Source organism: Misgurnus anguillicaudatus, chromosome 18, assembly GCF_027580225.2.
Source record: "Misgurnus anguillicaudatus chromosome 18, ASM2758022v2, whole genome shotgun sequence".
Taxonomy (NCBI): domain Eukaryota; kingdom Metazoa; phylum Chordata; class Actinopteri; order Cypriniformes; family Cobitidae; genus Misgurnus; species Misgurnus anguillicaudatus.
This window is the reverse complement of record NC_073354.2, coordinates 33,218,236-33,240,725: the sequence shown is the minus strand read 5'-3', so window position 1 is coordinate 33,240,725 and position 22,490 is coordinate 33,218,236. Positions and strand designations below refer to the sequence as shown.

The following is a 22,490-nucleotide window of genomic DNA, read 5'->3' as shown; positions in this document are numbered from 1 at the left end:
AGACTCTGAGACTTTATGAAGATAATAGAAATCGATTTATTTACAAACGCTTTGTATCATGCATAAACATACAGGTAAAAAACCCCACCAAACTAACGAATTTAAAAACATACATCAGTGGGGAAAGATCATTTTATTCTAACTGTTTCAAATCCACACAGTTCAAGACTTATAGAATTAGGCTGCTTTGCAAAAATACCCAAATCTGACAAGTCAAAAAACATCCACGTTACCCTATATATGATCATTTATTGATATATTTTAAGCGAACTGTACAGTTATCTACAATGTACATATTTAAAACTTACAGAACATATTGAAAACAGTACCTCTGCTCTTGATACACTTGAAGTTTTGTAAAAGTCCAGAGCGAGAGAATAAAATAGGCCAAACAGTTTTAACAAACAAAAACTGCAATGAGGAGTGCCGTATGGCATGCGTCCTTGTTGAAAACCATTTATAAAAATAAGGGAACTTTAAATATATATCACATTGAGTGTGAGCAAAATTTGCAATGACAGTTAAAACAATCCTATCTTGTTTGCTCCACTTTTGTCTAGCACGCATGCTAGCTGATTCAACATCACCCAAGACACTTTGGTGCCACTAGGCATGGGATTTTAACAGTACCTGTGCCGGTACAAATACAGAACATATTTTGACCTCTTCAACATGAATAAACAAAGAACAAATGTGGGTTGAAGAAACGAACGGGTGATTGGATTCTGGGATGATGATGAGTTTAATTTCTGTCACGTTCTGTTAGTGTTGTTGGCAGAGAAAGCATGAAGGTTACCCAGCTGGCTGAGACCGCTCTGTATATGTGCTACGTGTATCTCCACGTTATCCTGGAAACAGCTGTAGAAGAGAGATTATAAAAATGAGGCACATTTATACTTAAAATGCACATATGTGACCCTGTCTGTGAAATCCAGGCTAAAGTCTCACACATTTTGAGATTAAGAACATCAGAAACCCCATTCACACAGCACTTTGGTTCCAGCAAATTTCTGTAAAATTGGCAGAGACACGTCCCTTAAATGTTCTGGCATTGCTACCGTAAAGAGGACATAGTAACATTGCCGGAAGGGACATGCTGTAGTGAGGACGCGCATGTCATCACAACCAGAAGTTATGGTTCAGCTCTTTGACACAGGGATTTAAACACAAATCAACATTCACGACGAGAAATGTCGGCAAACTGGACTGAAGCAGAGATCATTCAACATCACGACAGAACGGAACAGCACATCGCACGCTCCTTATGATCTTGTCATTAACAAAAATGCACACGCATGGTTTCTCGAGAGAAAAATCACAGATAATGGATGGGGATCTTTATGATGGTATGTGTGTGAATGCATGCACAGATTCCAGAAAAAGTGTGAATGAACCAAAAATCGAATGATCCTGGACTAGGGATGCATATCAATTAATCGCGATTAATCTATAGCAGAATAAAAGTTTTTGTTTACATCATATATGTGTGTGTACTGTGTATAATAACTTTGTATAGTTAAATGCACACACATGCATGTATATATTTAAGCAATGTTTACATGTGTATATACATTTGTATATTTATGTATAATTTATATTATATATAAATATAAATACTTAATATGTAAATATATTTTTTTCTTAAAATTATACATGCATGTGTGCATATTTATATATACGTGATTGTTGTACGCGGTTCACGCACATGTATGATGTAGACAAGGGCTTTTGTTCTGCTATGGATTGGTCGCGATTAATTGATATGCATCCCTATCCTGGACAAATCCCGAATGCAATTTCTATGTATTTTCCATAATCTCTGTGTGAAAAGGGCAAAAGTTTGATTTCATTCTTTGTCATGATCATACTCAATAATACTCATACTTAGTCAATATTAAAGATATCAAGATTATATTTTCTTTACATTATGTAGAATGAGTTTATGTTGAAAACAGTGAATTACTTAAGATGGATTTTTACCGACACAGTCACATATATGAATGGTACAAGTGGATCTTTTAAAAGGGACACTCCACTTTTTTGAAAATATGCTCATTTTCCAGCTCCCCTAGAGTTAAACATTTGATTTTTACAGTTTTGGAATCCATTCAGTCGATCTCTGGGTCTGGTGGTACCACTTTTAGCATAGCTTAGCATAATCCATTGAATCTGATTAGACCATTAGCATCACGCTAAAAATAATCAAAGAGTTTCGATATTTTTCCTATTTAAAACTGGAATCTTCTCTAGTTACATCGTGTACTAAGACAGACTGAAAATTAAAGTTGTGATTTTCTAGGCAGATAATGGTTAGGAAATATACTCTCATTCTGGCTTAATAATCAAGCACCTCGCTGGTGCAACATGGCTGCCGGAGGCACAATGATATTACGCACTGCCCGAAAATGGTCCCCTGCTATTGAAAGATACCGTATTTTACGGACTATAAGTCGTCCGGAGTATAAGTCGCATCAGTCGCATCAGTCAAAAATGGGTTTTGAAGAGGAAAAAACATATAAGTCGCACTGGAATATACGTCGCGTTAATTTAGAAAATTATTTCACGAAATCCAAGCCGGAGAACAGACATTTAATCTGGAAAGGCAAGTTATTCAACTAAACAATAGCACAGAACAGCAGACTGAATAGGTGTCCGTACATGTTAAAGTAACATAAATGGTTATTTACACGATACACAATAGCATAAAAAACACACCTGGGAGGCTAAATAGGCTAAATTAACACGACAAGCCAAATCAAGTTCAAAAAGGTCCCGAAATCATTTCACATCACTGAATCCATTGAATTACAAAAATACAAGAGGAGCATACACTGCAAAAAAATAAATAAATAAATAAATAAAACATTTCTTAGTATTTTTGTCTTGTTTTCAGTAAAAATATCTAAAAATTCTTAAAATAAGATGCTTTTTCTTGATGAGCAAACAACCCAAGAAAATAAGTCTAGTTTTTAGACCAAAAATATAAAATTTAAGTGATTTTGTTCATAAAACAAGCCAAAAATCTGCCAATGGGGTAAGCAAATTTTTTTTTAACATTTTTCTTAAACACTAAATTCAAGAAAAGTCAAGAAAAATTTGCTTACCCCATTGGCAGATATTTTTGCTTGTTTTATGCACAAAAGCACTTAAATTTGATATTTTTGGTCTAAAAACTAGACTTATTTTCTTCGGTCGTTTTGCTCATCAAGAAAAAGCATCCTATATTAGGAATTTTTAGATATTTTTACTGAAAACAAGACAAAAATTCTAAGAAAATGTTTTCTTAAAAATAATTTTTTGCAGTGTAGAGCTGACTCTTGTGGCTGTAGACGGTAATGGTTCCTCTTGGTTCATATAAAATAATTTTGACGTTAAGTCACGCCTGAACTTAAGTTCCAGGACGCGCCAAACTATGAAAAACGTGCGACTTATAGTCCGGTACCAAGGGGACTATTTTCGGGCACTGCGTAATATCATGGCGCCTCCTGCAGCCATGTTACGGCAGCAAAGTCCTTGACTATTAGGCCAGAATGAGAGTATAGGTCCTAGCCATATCTGCCTAGAAAATCACAACTTAACATTTTCAGTCATTCTTAGTACACAATGTAACTGCAGAAGAGTCAAGTTTTAAATAGGAAAAATATTGAAACTCTTTGGTTATTTTTTTAGCGCGATGTTAATGGTCTAATCAGATTCAATGGATTATGCTAAAAGTGGTACCGCCAGACCCGGAGATCAGCCGAATGGATTCCAAAACGGCAAAAATCAAATGCTTAACTCCAGGGGAGCTGGAAAATGAGCATATTTTCAAATTGAAGTAAACATGTAGTCCAGTATCGAAAATCAAACAAATCTGCATTACCTGAGGTTGGAGTCATCTATTGAACTTTTTATGTCGTTCAAAGAGTCTGTCAGCGATTTGAATTCAAATGAATTCAGGTCACCTCCTTCAGCCAAACACTGCAAAAAATGAAAAGCAGGAAAGCACGATCAGTAACCTGCATGCACATGTTGACAGCAGCAAATAAGATTAACATGAGGTGTTTCTGGCTTAATCTCGCACCCTGATCTGCAGGAGCAACGCTGTGAGACGGGAGACCAGCTGGGTGAGACCGGGGTTTTGAACACGCTGCTCTCCATCAGGCAATGTGTTAATGAGCCGCACAACGTCCTGAGACTCCTCCTCGCAGCGTCTTCTGAGCTCACTGGGCTGGTCTGCGGGCTGCATGCCCTGATCTGGGGCAAGCTGTATAGAGATCACAAAAGAGCAATGACAAATCAAACAACCTCAACAAGTGAATGCTTGCGTTAAAATATTGTTGAGAATAGCAAGGCAATCAGGTTGAGATTCGACAATCAACTAATTCATTATAAATCTGGGCTTTGCAAAGAAAGTCTGGAAGAAAAGTATGATGTGGGACACACAAACATACCTCAAAGCAAAACTGCTGGACTTCATGTAAGACCTTGTTGAGATCCTTATTAAGCTGTTCAAGGTCAAGGACTGTTGTGGCATATCTCTTTTGTAAATCCAAACCGATGGGCATGGAATAAGACTTCTGCAAAAAAAACAATAACACATTGTTTTGATTGGTGGAAATTGGACTGCACCACGTATTTATACTGAAACAATTTGCCGTTGAGGTAGGATCATGCAAAAGCAAACATTTTTGTTACAAATATGACCTTTGTATAATTAAACACTTTTCTAGGCCAATTTTACATATGGAGTACATTTTATCTCCTGTGGAAAATATTTTTGGCATTATGTATTCATTATGTACACAAAAACTCATACCAGTTTTTCTGCTTCTGTATTCATCTCCTTCAAATGCTTTATGTGTTCTTTTTTAATCATGAGGATTTTAGACAGGCGAGTCTAAAGGTAAAAATAATAATAAACATTCTAAACATTCTGATCAAGTTTAAATGGATAATATCAGCAAATAAAATGCTCACCACTTGCACAAGAAATTTGACAGGAAATCCACCCAGTGTCTCTCCATCAGTTCCTGTTAGTTTACCTTTCCATGGGGACTGACTGAACAGCGGGTCATTATCCTGGTGACAGAGCAAGCATTTGTCTTTATGGTATTCCTATTTAACATTTATCATTTAAAGAAGGACCGCAGTTTTAGATCGGCACAAGTGGAAAACAAATCCTACCATTAAGATGGATTGGGTCGAGCTGGGGTAAGAGCCACGTGGTGGGGTAAGAAAGTTCTGGAAACGAGGCGGCCGCTGTTTCTGAGCGAAGGCAGATATGGGCATTGTCTCGTTGGGTTCGTTACTCTGAAAAAGAAGGATTGGAAATTTTAAGACCACATGCACACAAAGCCAGAGCTTTCCCTATCAGAGGAAAAGATCGTTCTAAAATGTCCATAAACACGGCGTCATCTCAAGAAATATCTGCATAGACACAAAACCACTGAAACCGATTCAAATCGATTTGGTATACATGCTAAACCAGTATGTGGCGCTGTAATTATGCCACAGGGATAGACTAAAACGAAGAAGATTTGAAACGTGCATTAACCATGTTATTGTACATTAAAGTTTGTTAGTCCGCCATTGTTGTTGTTTATGTGACGTAGTGCTGTCCGACTAGGGTCGAGACATGGGGTGATGACCGCAAGGGTGTCATGTTCACATTGATCCACTCTGAGACCCGAAAAAAAAAAGTTTCAGGCTCCCAAAATGCCAGATCCGTCTGGAAAAACACAGATACGATACAAATTTTTATGTATGCAGCTAAACGCATCTCCATTCACACCAGACGCGGAAGAGGTGGAAAGCGCAAGTGATTTACATGTTAAGTCAATGCAAAGACGCAAATAGGCAAGCGAGCGGAGGCAAAAATACAAAAAGACACTGGAGGACAATCATCACCGTAATACTAAACATCTTCATACTTTTACAGAAATTAAAAGGATCTTGTTTGGAAGAAAATGAGTGAGAAGGTCGAACAATCTGGTAAGTTTACATAATTTGAGCTATATATTTAAGCAAAGTTCTAATAACTCAATAGACGGAATAGTCATTTCTCAATATTACAGAGACACAAAGTGTAGTTTTAAGATTAGTTTAGGCGAGAATATACATGTATAATATTTAAATCTGCAGTCAAAAAGTAAACATAGTGCCTATTTTAACATTTGCTTAGAAAGGAGTGTGTGAAAGCTTGAATCTGCAAGCCTGGCAGAAACCCCTCCCATGACGCAAATTTACACGTGAATGTCTCTAATGACTAGAATTTCACGTGCGAATGACGCAAGTAAACTCAAAATGTCCAAGCGTCTAACTACGCGCAAATAGCGCGTTTTTGCCACCTCTTCCACATCTGGTGTGAACACACAGTGGGGTGATTCTCACAAATTAGACTATTTTGCACATGATTTCAAATGACATCATACAATTCAATTTTGTTGTTTTTTACACATTTAATGGGAAAATTTTCATTACCGCAATGTGTCCATGACTGGATTTGGGTTCATTGATATGAAAATATTTATAATTAAAAAATCTATAAAATAAAAATCTTCAGTGCACGTCATACTATAAACATTTACAGTAAAGAAACGTGGTATTTAGTGATCATTGGTAAATGTAGAGTCAATAAGGAATATAAATGTGTCCAAGACTAATTTTCTCATCCTCCGCAACAATTTTTAATCATTGTTTAAGCCCTCGAGGAACTAACATTTTCAAAAAAAAAAATAATTTTTGGAAGGGACATAATTGACTGTGACACTCAAGATGTCAAGCAGTTCTTATTTTTTCTCTCCAGATAAAGTTGAAATTTTGTTTGTCATATATTTAATGCAATATCATGATGCGGTAATGATCATTTTTAATAATGCTAATCTAAAAAATTTAAATAATTCTATAGGAAATATTTATTAAATATTCTAAAATAATGGCTATAGTAAGTTCAGACCTTAATCTTATATGTGCAAAAAAATTGGCTTCAAGGGCTTTTTAAAAAAATCTGATGCTGGACACCTTCTAAGTCTGGATTTCATGAGAATCACCCAGTTAGTGTCTGACCTGGGATTGATAGTTTTTTATAAACAGATACGATTTACCGATTCAGCCAGTTGTATAAAATGGCCAACATTATTTCTAAGGTAAAAAAAGTAAAACGTTAATTTCTGTATGAGTAGGCAGAGTAAATCTTACAAGCACTTCGTAGTCAGGAACAGTGTGTGTGCCGAGCCCATTCCTGTCAAAGGTCACACGATACGTTGCTGCACTTGTATCTACCGCATCAATCTGACCGGTAAAAAGCCCATCATGGACACCCCTCAGACGAGCTGCAGGTTAAACATAATTAAACAAAAAGTTAAAATAAAACATATCCACTGAATGTGTATACGTATTTGTTGTTTCTAAAGGAAAACTCAAGATCTGTTCTTACTTGATATTGCTCGATTAAGTCAGATATCAAAACCATATAATCAGATTCCCACCTGTAACTTTAGTGCCAATGACCAAGGGCAAAGGAATCTCATCCGGCAGGTCTTTGCATTGAGACATATCTGTGATTTTCCTCTGCTGCAGGAGACGCATTTTTTGCCTCTTCTGTTTAAGAGCCATTCGCTCTTCAGTAAAGAACGCAGAGGAACATCTGGAAGACACACGATAATTTATCACAATTCAGATCCAAAACATATGAAAATGTAGCAGTGCAGTTAGGTACTGCATATTACATTAGCAAATTGTTAAAAAGAGAGGTCGATGAACCTTCGGGGTTTGCCCATAAGTCTTCTGATTGTTCCCCATTCCACTCTGGTCAACTTCCTAGTTTTTAGATTGGGAAAAGACTCCTTCAAACATAGGCAGAAGTCATTGTCTCCCTCAAATAAAGGTCTAAAAACAAAACAAAGACATGAGTATTGGTAAAAAACTGCCATCATTTATAAAAAGATTGCACTTAACATGTGTTCTCATACCTGTCAATATTTGAGTAGAACCATTCATAGATGCACCATTTGTGTGCTTTGGGTAACTTTAGGAGATTTCGCAATCTCAGGCCAATTTTCTGCGATGCTTTTTTATCTGGCGTTGCGACATTTGCGAGTTTCTGTACAGGCAAAACGTTTACAGGTTTAGTTCATGTAATAGATTTAAAAAAAAAAAATTATTTTAGTATAGGTATTATTTCCAGTCTGTCCTGAGGCACAGTGGTGACCCTCTGACTTCTCCTGGGAGATCTGGAGGCGGGCGGCCGCTCATCATCTTCACATGACAGCCGACTTCTCTTTGAACTCCTTGTTGGCTAAGGAATAAACCAAACGGGAAATATTTAGATAGAATAAACCCCAGACCAACATAGGGGAACATTAAATTCCTGCCAGGAAAACTTACTGTTTCCATAGAAGTGTAAGTGCTCCTTCCTCTGGTGTTTTGAGATTTTGGTAAATTATTCTTCTCATTTAGAGTATTAGACAAACTTCCTTCTCTTAGAGCAAAAACATGATTTAGCTTATGTAACGAGGTGCACTGACAAACCAAAAATGCATAATAGATCGTATAATCAAATGTAAAAATTTAAATTTCGATACTACTACATTTTAAGTCTCATCTTTTACAATTCACAACCTACTTCACACCATGCATTTTGTTTGCAACAAAGAGGAACAGTGCAAAAACAATAAGTAGCAGCGTTTCCATTAACCTTCAAATTGCGCAAATTGACACGTTTCCATTGGCCGTATTTTTAATTCGCAATGTCAATTTGTGATGGAAACGCAGCTACTGTCACAATAAAAACTGTTTTTAAAACAGCTTTATGCACTGTGAAAATGCTATACAAATAAATGTGAAATAAATTCAAAATATAGAAGCAAATTAACTTACCTCTTAAACTTACAAGGGCTTTAGCTGAAGAGCCTGCAAACAAAAGACAACAATTTGAAATATTTCAAGATGTAAAATGTACAAAGGTGACATATGATTAAAACTAATGCCATTTAAAGAGCAAAATGAAGAAGTCATAGATCGACCTACTTAAGTATACAAGCATAATTTTGTAATAAAATCACAAAGTTAGTCCAAATAAGGCTTACCACAGTCTCACTATTTGGTGTGCAATATTACTACACCTTTAAAATTCCACCAACCAGGGTGATCCATGCAAACATCACCAGTTTGTATTAGGGCTGCATAACAATTAATCGCAACTAATCGTTTGCAGAATAAAAGTTTCTTTTACTTTATATATATTTGTGTGTATTGTATATAATAATTATGTATATATAAATATACACACACATGCATGTATATATTAAAGGAATATATTTACATGTGTACACACATCTTTATATTTAAATATAATTTATATTATACATAAATATGAATACTTATTAAACACATATTTTTTATTAAAATAACACATGCATGTACATGAGTTATTAAACACAGTACACACACATATATGATGTAAACAAAAACTTTTATTCTGCAAACGATTAGTTGTATTTAATCGTTATGAAGCCCTACTTATAATAGTATAAGTCAGACAAAATCACAAATAGTTGTTACTTTTTAAATGCCCTACTCAATCTAAAGACACAACAGTGGTACCACTATAAAAAATATTAACAGTAATAACAAAACCAACCACAATGACACCCTTATCCATTCTACTGTAATATAAACAAACCGGGCATATCATTGAGAGTGGATTCAATAATAAGCTCATAAGAAAGCAGAACAAATACATATGCCAGAAAGGTATCGTAAGAAAGGACATTTTTATTGTGATTTAACATGTGGGAAGTGTTTAAATCATACTGGGAGTGTTTTTTTACCACGCAACCATACTGACAAAAACAACAAAACCCAGCAGCTGTCATCGACTTACGACCCTGTAAACGCCTGTATGTCTCTACTACAGCCGTATTTTAACCACTACACCAAACACTGACCTATAACAACAGTTTTGGTTAATCTCTAATCAATGGAAATAACATTTAGCACGAAAATCACCTCAGATGTGATTTTTATTTACAGCAGTAGCGTTAAAAAGCTAACTATTAGCGCGTTAGCCTCACAGCTAATAACTTTACGTTTGTTTTAACATCACTTACAACAATTAAACGCATTTGAAATGTTGTGCGAACGACATGCGTTGCAAGGCGCTTTATACCGCATACAATCCCAAAAAGGAAGAGTATAAATATTTAGTACCGAGTTAATTTTATTACTCACTCTCGTCTAACAGCTGCTCGAGCTCCGCCATCTTGAATTAGCCGCGCCGGTTTTTCAAAGGCCGAGTGCTGCAGTGCATTGTGGGACGGAGAGGGCTGTTCAAACACTGAACACATCAAAGACGATCAAATATTTTAGATTGTATGTACACTGCTTTATAAAATAAATTAAACGATCAATTAACAGAGAGCAGATTATATTTCTGCACTACACTTATATATTTTATAAGTAAGTTAACTATATTTAACTTTTATAAACAGTTCTGAATCAACGTACTGTATCATAGTTATTTAATAGCACTGTAGTATGCTGTGGTATAATAATAACTACTACATTTTGTTAATGTTTACTATAGTATTCTGTAATATTGTAAATTGATCAACTGTAGTAATACATTAATATTTACTATGGTAAAGTTAAATAACACTATAGAATTTAGGATTTTACCAAAGGCAAAATAATGCATGCCTTGCAATTCTTACCAAAGATTAAAAATATATATTATCATTCATACGCCACTACAGTATATAACGAGAGAGCTCAAAGCTTTTTGAATATTAAAGGGGACATATCATGAAAATCTGACTTTTTCCATGTTTAACTGCTATAATTGGGTCCAGAACCAACCTAGAAAATGTGAAAAAGATCAACCCAGGAACTTCGTTTTGATAAACCATTCTCTGCAAGCATGTAAAAAAATTAGGTCATTGAAAATTGGCTCCCCTTGTGATGTCAGAAGGGGATAATACCACCCTTTAATTTGCACAATCCAATCACGGCACTGCCATTTAGTGCAGTTATCGGTTCATTTGCATTTAAATGGACGCACACGCAAAAATGGCAATTTTTTGCTTAAACATACAAAGTGGCAATTTTAACATGCTATCATAAATTATCTATATGGTATTATGCGCTAGAACGATTTTACGTACTCATACACAAGATTTATTTTACTACGCAAGATTTATTTTACATCTTACAAATGTCTTGTGAAATGTCCCCTTTAAATTAAATTTTTCTATATAGCAAATAAAATTAGTCGTAACAAATACATTCGTCAAATAAAAACAAATCTTTTTTTCCTGAATTTGAGTCAAAATACTACATTAAGCATATTTCTAATAATTTAAATTCTAGTTGGATAAACTGTCAAACTTTGTCACTAAAGTTGAGTAACAGTGTTGACCAATTTGGACAGCAGGAAAACACTATTTTCAACTGTATAAGACTCTTTTTTTTTAAGAAAATATTACCGTATATTGTTATGGTCCATAACGTCTTGTGATCCATGCACATAAGTACCAAATTACTAAAACAATTCATATTTATTTTAATAAGTCAATTCAATTTTATAATCCCCCATATATTCGTATGTGAATATGGCTTAACCAAATTAATTCAAACACATCATCTCTACACACATGAATAAGCCAAAAACCGTTTTATTTCTGATGCAAAGACATCCATCAGGACACAGTCAGCATCTTCTTCAAGGAACTTTGCAGAGCAATGTTTACAAAAAAAAAAAAAAAAAAACATCACAGGTGCACAAGAACAGCAGCAGCCATTGCACATAACATTTTCATTGCCATTTTAGCCAAAACATTTTTTCATTGTAGTAAAGAGACAGATAACTAAAAAGCAAAACTTGGACAGTACTTAACATACAAAAAAGTTTGTCTATTTCGACATTTAAGTTTACATTAGTAAAAGGTAACTCGTTTATGGCATACCTACATTCTAGCTTACAATTTTCATACTGTACAGTTTCTCATTTTAATACTGATAATACAAACAAAAGCTGGTATACTAGATATATCTGTTAAAGTCAACCTGATGTCAGGTTTAACAAAACCTATAAAAAAAGGCTATTACTTCGAATGGAAGACTGTCTACCTAACATTGTTGGTAGCTTACAAGAAAGATCTCCACAGGTATGTCGAATCATTTCTGTTAATACGTCAAATAAAACCAAGCCCTGCAACATTTCTCCTCGAAATGGGACTGCAAATGAACATTTAGAAATAGTCAGTTACTTTACTCTAAACTAACTAGAGCAGCTGGGACGGTGACGCAGAAGTGATAAATAACTGTTTTAATCGTTTTTCAACCCATATACTGCTTGGTCTTGATGTTAAAGCTGTAGCAGTTAAAGCGGTCCACATGCCGGACACGATGGACACGATCACCTGTTGTCTCACCAGAGCGAGGTCTGGTAATTAAAGCGAATCTTCAGCAGGTATTTCAGGTTAACCTGAGCGATATCGTACACAATATACCTAGGAGAGAATTAAGTCAAGGATGATAACACAATGGAAGATTGACTATTGTGTAATAAAACATATACATGATAAATATAATGTAAAACAAATGGTCTCCTGTAAATACAGCAAGGTGACACATCAATATTGTGAAAATGTAAAGGATACTCGTTGTAGAGCAGACTTGTATCATCAATGTTCGTATTGATGCCTTTGCCCAAGGGAACGTCTACACCGTTAAGAGATGTCGTGGCTCGTGGGTCTGGAGCAGTTCTTCCCAAACCTTTCCAAAAAAAAAAGAAAAAAAAAAAGGTATCATTCAGACTACCTGTGTAGGATTTCATTGGAGATTTTTTTTTAATCATAAAAGCGTTAAACATATTCCGTTAACCAACATGTAGTCATTCAATATGTGCTATTTATGTAGTAAACTAGACTATGACTTGGGGCTGCAGCTAACGATTTGTTAACTCATTCCCCGCCAGCGGTTTTTTTTTTTAAGTTGCCCGCCAGCATTTTTTTAAATTTTCACAAAAGTTTCACAAAATTCCTTCCAGGAAAAATTTCTTCTAAAAATATATAAACATACAAATATAACACATGAAAGAACAGACCCTCTGCTTTCAAACAAACAAACGGAGGGAAAAACGTTTCATCCTATCTATATTTTTTCTCTTCTTTAAACTCTTAAATATGGGTATTTTTCTTCAAAATTATAAAAAATTTAGCAAAAAGCTGAAATAATTGCATTTTTGTGAAGGAATTTTGTTAGAGATCAGATTCAGAACAACTATTAAAACATATATATATATATATAGTGTAAAATTAATACATTTTATGTTTCAATTTTTTATAAATTGGGTAAGTCTAATCTCAGTATTACAGACAACCATTAAAACTAATCAGGAACAAGTTTTATCATGCAAATGTTTTCTCATAATTGACGAGATAACTCGTCAATGGTGGGGAAAGAGTTAATTTTTTTGTAGACTGATCTAACAATATTTGTCGATTACTTGACTAATCTATTGATTATTATTATTATTTTTAAATAATCTTATAATTATTTATGATTGGTATAATTGGGTAAGTGGATAATCGCTGTATTACAGATAACCATAAAAACTAATCAGGAACAAATTTTTCATGCAAATGTTTTCTCTTCACTGAAAAGATAACTCGTCAATGGTGGGGAAAATGTTTTTTGTAGATTTAACTAACAATATTTCTATAGATTATTATTATTTTTAAATAATCCTATAATTATTTATGATTAATTTGATTAATTATTTTTCTAACTTGCCAATAGATAATTAGTACTTTGACTATATAATAAAAAAAACTAAAAACTTAGTTAAAAAATTAGCATTATAAAAAAGTAAGTACTAGTGATCACTTTGGATCTGGGGTGCCCAAACTTTTTCCAACCAAAGGCCAAAAATCAAACCTGACTGAGGGCCATGGGCCGTAAGTAAGTATTGCTGTTTTACATTAAAATTAAAGTTGCCCTGATTCTCCTAATTTATAATTTTCTAATATTTAAAAAATAAATAAGCAAACATTACTCTGTTTATGCATAACTAATGCAGTTTAATGTTGTAAATTTTTTTTATAATTTGGCCAATTATTTTTAAATTTTCTTTATCTGTGTGCCACGGCCTCGATCTTTCCATTTTTGTAGCTTATAGTACCAGGGTTAGTTGAGTTTCGTGATGCATGCTATGCACCTTTAAGTATGCATGTACATTAAAAAAATCACTTTAATTCCTTGCATTTAATTTTAATTTACATTTTTGTAATGTACTAGTAAAACAAAAAAAATGTTACATTTTAGAAAATGTTTAATTAGAAATATGAACATCTGCATCAATGACTTATATAATTTTTTATTATCTCACATGGCATGACGGGCCAAATTAAAGGTCATCGCGGGCCAGTTTTGGGCACCTCTGCTTTAGAGCATCATGTAACATTAATGCCACGTAAATTCTACCTCATGTAGGAGTAAAGGCGCATACATGCATTATATTGTGTAACATCTAAACAAAAAATAGTCAATTTGCTGTGCAATAATAATGTGCATATGTTTGTAGTCAGTGTAATCGATGACGTTGATGCATTACTGCAGCTCTACTATGATTGGTCAATTAAAAAGTGTGGTATGCAGTATGATCTTACCTTTCACACTGTGTTTACCCTTTGGTAACTTTGTAATGTGCGAAGCTTTCTTTAGTTCATGCCTGTAGACAAAATACAAAGTCGACATCAGAAAAGATAAAGCAAGCAAGAATCAAAACACAAATGGAAGAACCTCTTACATGTTTCCAAGTGCAACCTCTCCTAACAGAATCAGACCAACCGGATCAGCCTGGGACGTGTGACAGTAGTTTGCACTCTTCGACACCATGTCGGCAAAATATACACCTTTGCCGAACATGTAACCTGTCTGTAAGATCACATAGTGCGTGTCAATATACTGACTGCATTGTACCATATATTTGTCAGTTTTTGCACGTTTGTTATTCATCAAACACAACTAAAACCACCAGCAGGTACAGCAACTTACCACAGGAGCTTCAGGAGGGGCGATACGCAGACCCTGAGATAGGATACCTGCATAGTTGGTCGTGCGGGAACCGTGCCACAGCAGCTGTCGATTGGGTAGTTCTTTAAAGGGGCGGTAACGTTGGTACTCGCCCTCCCTTTCGATTTTGAAAATCTAACGGGGCAGAAGCACAGTGATGACACACATACACATGCATTTATCAAGATATACAATATACGATTTGTTGGAAAGAAATCTTTACCTCATCAACGTCAATGGTGTAATTGTTATGAGTAGCAGCGTGTGTGTTCTTCACGTACTGCAATATAATCTCAGCCTCATGTGACGACTTATCAACCACCTGGAAACGCAATACAACCATTTTGATTATTCTAATAGTTATTAATAACACAAATCATCTCTGTTTTATCTTGTTTTGAATAAAAAGCAGCGTTCTACCTCAATTTTGGTTTTGAGTTTCTCATAATTAATGTCAATCGGGTCTTTCTTATTGTCCTCGACTCCACCCCGCAGCAGACTGTAAGCCACTTCGATGTCCAACAGGTTGTCCAGCATCTGCACCTTTTGCTGTAATGTGTATTTAACAGATATTTAAAGATTTAAGAAATTAAATTGTCCTTGACGTTGTAACATATAAGAGGTCATTGTACTATAAACACCTGTACATTTGAGAACTCAAAATTGTCTTGTTACTCAAAAAACAAGTTTTATTAAAACCAAGCTACTGACTATATTGGATACAACAGACAAAAAATATACCATATTAATCCAATTGCTTTGCCCATTTAATATGTACCGTTTATAGCAGTGGCGTGCAGTGACTTCTCTTCCGGGGAGGCTCAATAAAACATACATTGCCCGTCATGTGTGGCTTGTTATGTCAAAAAATGTGTTTGGCACGTCATGTGAACCCACGCATCGTGCATCATGTCAAAATACACACCTGATGCAGACACGTCGAAGGGCTTATGATAAGAGATACGCTTCCGTTTTCTAGATATTTGCTTAATCTCATCTGTAATCAAAGTTAAAGGATTAGTCCATTTCCTTAAAAAAATCCAGATAATTTAATCACCACCATGTCATTCAAAATGTTGATGTCTTTCTTTGTTTAGTAGAGAAGAATTTATGTTTTTTAGGGAAAACATTCCAGGATTTTTCTCATTTAATGGACTTTAATGGACCCCAACACTTAACAGTTTTAATGCAGTTTAAAAATGCAGTTTCAAAGGACTCTAAACGATCCCAAATGAGGCATAAGGGTCTTATCTAGCGAAACGATTGTCCTTTTTGAAAAGAAAAAATATGCACTTTTAAACCACAACTTCTCGTATATCTCCGGTCATGTGACGCGCCAGCGCGACCTCACGCAAAACGTCATCACGTCAAGAGGTCACGGAGGACGTATGCGAAACTACACCCCGGTGTTTACAAGTATGGAGAAAGAGGACCGTTCTGACATTCTTGTACAGTGGGGCAAAAAAGTATTTAGTCAACCACCAATTGTGCAAGTTCTCCCACTTAAAAAGATGAGAGAGGCCTGTAATTTTCATCATAGGTACACTTCAACTATGAGAGACAAAATGAGGAAAAAAATCCAGAAAATCACATTGTCTGATTTTTTAAGAATTTATTTGCAATTTATGGTGGAAAATAAGTATTTGGTCAATAACAAAAAAGCTAGATTTCTTTCTCTCACAGACGTGTAACTTCTTCTTTAAGAGGATCCTCTGTCCTCCACTTGTTACCTGTATTAATGGCACCTGTTTGAACTTGTTAGCAGTATAAAAGACACCTGTCCACAACCTAAAACAGTCAGAATGCAAACTCAACTATGGCCAAGACCAAAGAGCTGTCAAAGGACACCAGAAACAAAATTGTAGACCTGCACCAGGCTGGGAAGACTGAATCTGCAATAGGAAAGCAGCTTGGTGTGAAGAAATCAACTGTGAGAGCAATTATTAGAAAATGAAAGACATACAAGAACACTGATAATGTCCCTCGATCTGGGGCCCCACGCAAGATCTCATCCCGTAGGGTAAAAATTATCACCAGAATGGTGAGCAAAAATCCCAGAACCACATGGGGGAACCTAGTGAATGACCTGCAGAGAGCTGGGACCAAAGTAACAAAGGCTCCCATCAGTAACACACTATGCAGCCAGGGACTCAATTCCTGCAGTGCCAGATGTGTCCACCTGCTTAAGCCAGTACATGTTCGGACCCGTCTGAAGTTTGCTAGAGAGCATTTGGATGATCCAGAAGAAGAGTGGGAGAATGTCATATGGTCAGATGAAACCAAAACATAACTTTTAGGTAGAAACTCAACTTCTTGTGTTTGGAGGAGAAAGATGCTGAGTTGCATTCAAAGAACACCATACCTACTGTGAAGCATGGGGGTGGAAACCTCATGCTTTGGGTCTGTTTTTTTGCAAAGGGACCAGGACAACTGATCCGAGTTAAGGAAAGAATGAATGGGGCCATGTATCGTGAGATTTTGACTCAAAACCTCCTTTCGTCAGCAAGGGCATTGAAGATGAAACGTGGCTGGATCTTTCAGTATGGCAGTGATCCCAAACATACCGCCCGGGCAAAGAAGGAGTGGTTTCGTAAGAATAATTTCAAGGTCCTGGAGTGGCCTAGGCAGTCTCCAGATCTCAACCCCATAGAAAATCTTTGGAGGGAGTTGAAAATCTGAGTTGCCCAGCGACAGCCCTAAAACATCACTGCTCTAGAGGAGATCTGCATGGAGGAATGGGCCAAACTACCAGCAACAGTGTGTAAAAACCTTGTGGAGACTTACAGAAAACGTTTGATCTCTGTCATTGCCAACAAAGGGTATATAACAAAGTATTGACATAAACTTTTGTTATTGACCAAATACTTATTTTTCACCATGGTTTGCGGATAGATTCTTGGAAAGTCGGACAGTGTGATTTTCTGGATTTTTTTTTCTCATTTTGTCTCTCATGGTTGACGTGTACCTTTGACAAAAAATTCAGGCCTCTCTCATCTTTTCAAGTGTGAGAACTTGAACAATTGGTAGCTGACTAAATACTTTTCTGCCCCACCGTATGTGGAATGATACTAATTAATGTCTTTGTGTCAGTTTATTGATGAATGGTCCGCAAATGTGCGTTTCATGTATGTAACACGTGACCTTTCCACCGCATTACGCAATTACGTGAGGTCGCGCTGGCGCGTCACGCGGACAGAGGAAGATGAGAAGTTGTGGTTTAAAAGTGCATATTTTTGATTTTTCCGGTCAGAAATGACAATTGTTTTGCTAGATAAGACCCTTGTGCCTCGTTTGGGATCATTTAGAGTCTTTTGAAGCTGCAATTTTGAACTGCATTGAAGCTGTTGAGTGTTGGGGTCCATTGGGGTCCATTGGAATGGGAGAGATCCTGGAATGTTTTCCTCAAAATTTCTTCTCGACCGAACAAAGAAAGACATCAACATTTTGGATGACATAGTGGTGAGTAAATTATCTGGATTTTTTTTTAGAAAATGGACTAATCCTTTAAGTGTTAAGAGTGTCTCGCGAGTTATCTTGTGAACGCGAGCGTCTATTTTATCATAAATCCTTTTGACGCATTTGCATCAGACGCGCATTTTTACTTGATGCACAAGTTAACATGATGCACCAAAACACTAGGGGTGGCACGGTTCACAAAACCCTCGGTTCGGTTCGTATCACGGTTCTATGGTCACGGTTCTCGGTTCAGTACGGTTCTTGTTGTTATTTTTTTTAACACTCCAAAAATGTATTATCTTATTAATGTATTAATTATCCATAATTTAGGATACAGTATTAAAAAAAGTTATATCATGTAATCATGCACAAACTGAATTTGACTTTAAGAACATTATTGGGAACATCCCTGAGGAAAGCCATGTGAGATTTTGACACAGCGAGAGGGAAGACATTGATGATTTCAACATGCTTTTCATTTATTTGGCAAAAAAGAGAATGTGTATTGCCATCTAAATGAACTTTGTGTGCATTTTTAGCACACAAAGATAACTTGCATTTATCAAAATGCCAACTTCAGTGTAGCTTTAAGATTTATCACTGAGAGGCTGCTTTTTTACTGCAGAGAGTATATGTGGACGAGAGAGAAACATAACGTTTACACCTGTAATATCTAAATCCGTCTCTTTTGTCCACTTTTGACCATTTATGTCCTGATTACTTTAAGGGGCAGTTTATGAAATAAGATCGCGCAACTTTTACACGCTAGCAAAATGAAACTACGCGGAAATCAGCCGCTTTCGTTTTATCAACGAAAGGCTAAAAATAGCGCTGAATACGAAAAGACGTAAAGCAGTGTTCATTACCTCAGATTAGATAAATGGTCGGAGAGAAGGCTGTCGCGTTTGGCTGTATCTATTGTTTTATTTCCGCTGTCATCATAGGTAAGTTAACATGAAATAAAAAACACACCAAACTTATACGACACTGGCGCATCCTCCAACTGCGGGCAGACTTCTTTTTCTCTCCCTCTTGCCATTTCTACACGTAACATGACCGGCAGCACTCACTCTCCACACCAGTCACCTCTTCTTTTGCGCTATTCGCGAAAGGGGAACACGCTATCTGAGGTCACATACAGGGCACGAGGCTACATACATTGCGCATGCCATGAACCGTTGAACCGTACGACACACACGCGCTCCGAACCGAGACAAGCGAACAGAACGGTTCAGATTTTTTTCATGAACCGTGCTACCCCTACAAATCACATCTTTTGACATGACAAGCCACACATGCTGAACACTTATTTTGGATTCCTGCCTCCTCGGAAAAGAAGTCACCGCATGCCACCGGTTTATATGTTTTACATCATAATGACTCACAATGTGTTCAGGGTATATCACAGCAGTTTTTAATATTCAAAACTGTTAGCCAATTATAGCAGTGGGCGTTTACTTCAGAGTCCTGAATGCAACACACCTAGCACAACAGCATCTTTAAAAGAAAAGGGTCAACATAAAATATCCTATTACTTTTAAATGACGATGCTTTTTGACCTATAGTGAACTTTATACAATAAAAATGTATGCATATTTAACATTGAGTTTGATGGATAATAAAACAGTTGCCATGAAAACACTGTGCTGGGTTGTTTCAAAGACATACCTGTATGTAGTCCAGGTTACTCAAGAGCGGTGGTTTCTTCATGCCGAAGTCGTGAGGTATCAGTGTGTAGAAGCGATTGGACAGATCTAAGATCATTGATTCGGAAGAACTATCTGCCACGGCCTACAGAAACAAATAAGAGCCAACAGAAAGTTTAGTACAAGAGAGTATCCTATAAAAAACAATATTGCTTGACACACCAAGTGCATATATAAAAGTCTTGGTTTCAATTTAGAAATATTTGGCATTTATAGCGAAAATGTGGGTTTCAATTGTAGGGCCGCAACTAACAATTATTTTAATAATCGATTATTCGCACGATTAATCGGATAAAAAGTTAAACATCTATTCGATTAGATTTTTCACTAAATTAAACCCTAAAGTGCGGTGGCATGTGATCCTAAATAATCGATAATGACATTCATTGACAGCTACTTTCATAATCAATTATTAGTAGTTGTTGCAGCCCTATACGACAGTGAACTAATGAAGACCAACCTGTTGGACTTCACTCAGGAGGGAATAGGCACTCTGGATCTGTCTCTTACTCAGTTTACCCAAAGGCATCTTCTGAAGGTCAATCTGTGGGATAAAATAACAAACAAAATGAAAATCAAACCAATCTGGAATCTGATGCACTAGAGACGACCGGTGCTACTGTACTCATGTTATTTAACTCACCTCAAACTCAACCATGGCTTTCTTCATGCTTTCCACATCAAAGATCAGCCTGATGAGGTCCTGGACGGGTTTGGCGAGCTGGGAGTTCACACCTGCACTTGCAGTCAACTTCCTTACAGCCTCCTCATCCTATGTACATAAACATTCACAGGGTCCATGAACAACCGTGTTTAGTCTCTACTTTAAACAGTGTACACCACTTTACATTTTTGTGCTTTATATAAAGTGAAACCTTTTTGGCAGTTATTATTTCATGTTAGATGGCAGACAGAGATGTACTGTAGGCGCAGTTTACAAAGTTATCCTTACAGTACTATAAAAAAAATATATTCCCAAATATCTTTCAGTTTTTACCTGTCCGTAGTCGATCTCAAGAGGGTAAAACTTATTGGGATATTTATTGAAGTTGCTGGAAGCCCAAGCATTCCCTGTTTTCTCTTCATATACACTGCAGAAGTTGTCCATAGCGGAGTTCTTGTCATAAAACTTGTCCAGTTTGTTTCCCCCAATGGTTGTGCCGACTCGACCCCAAGACCTGAACACCCAATACCTGCGGGAAAAGCGAAAAATAAATAAATAAATAAATATGCAAACATACGAAGGATGAGCGGCCCTATCAGTTTAAATAATTAAAAGTGTCTCATTAAAAATTGGCGGCAATCATTTTTTTTTACACTGCACTAAGGTAAATGGCGTAAGACACTCAGTAAAAATATAGAAATGTTTTCCATTTACACTAAGTGACAATATTAGCATTTTCTTATCAATATGCTATTTACGGTTGATGGAAAAAAAATATCAAATTTGCAATAAGTAAAATAGTAATTAGATGTCATCTACATATACATTGGCAGATACTATTTGCACCTCAGTAATTTTGTAGATTAACATAATGCAATAATAACAGAATGTAAATTATTTTGTGGCGGTTTCTCGGACAGGGTTTAGATTAATCCAGGACTAGGCCTTAGTTGTTTTAGGACATTTAAGTAGTTTCTACAAACAAACCTTACAAAAAACAATTCTGGTGAGCATCTTGAGACAAAACAATGGCACTGATGAATGTTAAGATACGCACGTACAAGGTGTTTTAAAATTAAAGCAGCTCAAACATGCATCTTCGTCTGGGACTAGGATAAATCCTGTCTGGGAAACCACCCCATTATTTACTAAAATTATAAACTGGATAGACCCTCCCTACTACACCAACCCCTAACCCTACAATAAATACTTTTATTCTTAATAAACACTCGTTTGGCACTTTATTTCCACTTTTTTAAAACATTTTTTATTAAAAATAAATGCCTTTTCGATGTGAGGCGTGATAGGAAAAGAGCGAATTCAAAAGGCTGATTCAAACCAGCTACCAATTTTTCGAGCCATAAGAGATGCATAACAATTAATCGCAGTTAATCTATAGCAGAATAAACATTTTTGTTTACATCATATATGTACGATATGTGAACTGTGCATAATAATTATGTATATATAAATATGCACACATACATGTATAATTTTAAGCAAAAATATATATTTATATTTTAAAGCTCACATAACACACACTGTTTCTGCATTTCTGATATTAATCTGGAATACCTATAGAGTAGTATTACATCCTTTATATCTCC

The 22,490-nt window shown here is 35.9% G+C and overlaps 2 protein-coding genes across 2 annotated transcripts in view; both read right to left on the bottom strand.

Moving 5' to 3' along the window:
- Positions 1–12: 12 nt before the first annotated feature.
- On the bottom strand, positions 13–10,336 carry lin9 (lin-9 DREAM MuvB core complex component). Its single transcript, XM_073856351.1, has 15 exons — positions 10,213–10,336; positions 8,860–8,892; positions 8,368–8,459; positions 8,177–8,278; positions 7,953–8,086; positions 7,744–7,869; positions 7,470–7,627; positions 7,180–7,313; positions 5,167–5,292; positions 4,960–5,061; positions 4,799–4,879; positions 4,434–4,559; positions 4,064–4,246; positions 3,863–3,960; positions 13–858 (listed from the first exon to the last, which is right to left on the bottom strand). Exons 1-15 carry the CDS (start codon positions 10,241–10,243, stop codon positions 753–755), a joined length of 1,632 nt encoding a protein of 543 aa, XP_073712452.1. The 5' UTR covers positions 10,244–10,336; the 3' UTR covers positions 13–752.
- A 1,302-nt stretch (positions 10,337–11,638) lies between these two features.
- parp1 (poly (ADP-ribose) polymerase 1) overlaps positions 11,639–22,490 on the bottom strand; it is a 33,591-nt gene continuing 22,739 nt past the window's right edge. The window contains exons 13-23 of the mRNA XM_055185410.2: positions 21,217–21,412; positions 20,863–20,991; positions 20,680–20,763; positions 20,182–20,304; positions 15,478–15,606; positions 15,281–15,379; positions 15,040–15,192; positions 14,792–14,919; positions 14,652–14,713; positions 12,642–12,756; positions 11,639–12,491 (exon numbers count right to left, since the gene is read on the bottom strand). Of these exons, the coding sequence (XP_055041385.2) occupies positions 12,410–12,491; positions 12,642–12,756; positions 14,652–14,713; positions 14,792–14,919; positions 15,040–15,192; positions 15,281–15,379; positions 15,478–15,606; positions 20,182–20,304; positions 20,680–20,763; positions 20,863–20,991; positions 21,217–21,412 (1,300 nt within the window). The 3' untranslated portion in view covers positions 11,639–12,409. The remainder of the gene's footprint in view (positions 12,492–12,641; positions 12,757–14,651; positions 14,714–14,791; positions 14,920–15,039; positions 15,193–15,280; positions 15,380–15,477; positions 15,607–20,181; positions 20,305–20,679; positions 20,764–20,862; positions 20,992–21,216; positions 21,413–22,490) is intronic.

Bases quoted from the DNA above. Each gene is read 5' to 3' on its own strand.
- lin9 (XM_073856351.1), bottom strand. From the start codon at position 10,243: ATGGCGGAGCTCGAGCAGCTGTTAGACGAGA. The intron at 8,279-8,367 runs GTAAGTTTTCCT...TTTATTCCTTAG, and splicing joins CTTACACTTCTATGGAAACA to CCAACAAGGAGTTCAAAGAG. The intron at 8,087-8,176 runs CAGGACAGACTG...GTTTTGCCTGTA, and splicing joins AGAGGGTCACCACTGTGCCT to CAGAAACTCGCAAATGTCGC.